The sequence below is a fragment of the Mytilus edulis genome, chromosome 5, assembly GCF_963676685.1.
Source record: "Mytilus edulis chromosome 5, xbMytEdul2.2, whole genome shotgun sequence".
NCBI classification, from domain to species: domain Eukaryota; kingdom Metazoa; phylum Mollusca; class Bivalvia; order Mytilida; family Mytilidae; genus Mytilus; species Mytilus edulis.
In genome coordinates this window covers 24,502,051-24,503,332 of record NC_092348.1, presented here as the reverse complement: position 1 = coordinate 24,503,332, position 1,282 = coordinate 24,502,051, and the positions used below count along the sequence as shown (strand labels likewise).

At 34.5% G+C, this 1,282-nt stretch overlaps 1 protein-coding gene across 1 annotated transcript; it reads left to right on the top strand.

Annotated features, from left to right (window-relative positions):
- Window positions 1–371: 371 nt before the first annotated feature.
- Window positions 372–854, top strand: LOC139525004 (ovarian abundant message protein-like). The gene has a single exon (XM_071320179.1). The coding sequence runs from the start codon at window positions 372–374 to the stop codon at window positions 852–854; it is 483 nt and encodes a 160-aa protein (XP_071176280.1).
- Window positions 855–1,282: the final 428 nt, after the last annotated feature.

Here is a 1,282-nt window from a genome sequence, read left to right as displayed (position 1 = left end):
CCAAAAGACAAACAATAGTTTACAAAATATAACCTAGAAAACTAAAGACTGAGAAACACGAAACCTACCAAAAACCGTAGACAAGTTTCCGAATGGTTCTCAGTTCAACGTACCGATCGTCGCTCATCATATATTTTTCGTCGATTGGTTATGAGATCTACACATGAAAATAAAACCGCCGGAATAAAGCGTTTTACAGGATTGAACCTCACCATGGACGCTGAAACCAAAACACTGAAAAGCCTGGTATGTAAAAATACTAAGGTCAACTTTTTATATTACATTTACTTAATAGTCAACGATACAACTAAAATTCAAAGAAAAAATAAAGATTGAACAACAAGTTAAACAACCAATTACGCAAAATAAACATGCATGTCAATCAACGACCAATCGAACAAACACCAATCAAGAATGAAAACACTACCATCGAACAAACACCAATCAAGAATGAAAACACTACCATCGAACAAACACCAATCAAGAATGAAAACACTACCATCGAACAAACACCAATCAAGAATGAAAACACTACCATCGAACAAACACCAATCAAGAATGAAAACACTACCATCGAACAAACATCAATCAAGAATGAAAACACTACCATCGAACAAACACCAATCAAGAATGAAAACACTACCATCGAACAAACACCAATCAAGATTGGAAACACTACCATCGAACAAACACCAATCAAGATATTGAAAACACTATCATCGAACAAACACCAATCAAGATTGAAAACACTACCATCGAACAAACACCAATCAAGATTGGAAACACTACCATCGAACAATCACCAATCAAAATTGGAAACACTACCATCGAACAAACACCAATCAAGATATTGAAAACACTACCATCGAACAAACACCAATCAAGATTGGAAACACTACCATCGAACAAACACCAATCAAGATATTGAAAACACTATCATCGAACAAACACCAATCAAGATTGAAAACACTACCATCGAACAAACACCAATCAAGATTGGAAACACTACCATCGAACAATCACCAATCAAAATTGGAAACACTACCATCGAACAAACACCAATCAAGATATTGAAAACACTACCATCGAAGAAATAGAAAACTTCCCATATATATGCATATTTAGACAGTGTAAAAAGCAGGGACCAGCAAAGACACTAAATAAAACTGAGAAAAGATACGACAGTTTTGAAAACAATATTTAGAGATTTTCAAATCTTACATTTACCTACAACACTACGGTAGCAAAAGCAAATAGAAATAAGTACTTCTCTACTGCTTAT

Bases quoted from the DNA above. Each gene is read 5' to 3' on its own strand.
- LOC139525004 (XM_071320179.1), top strand. From the start codon at position 372: ATGCATGTCAATCAACGACCAATCGAACAAACACCAATCAAGAATGAA.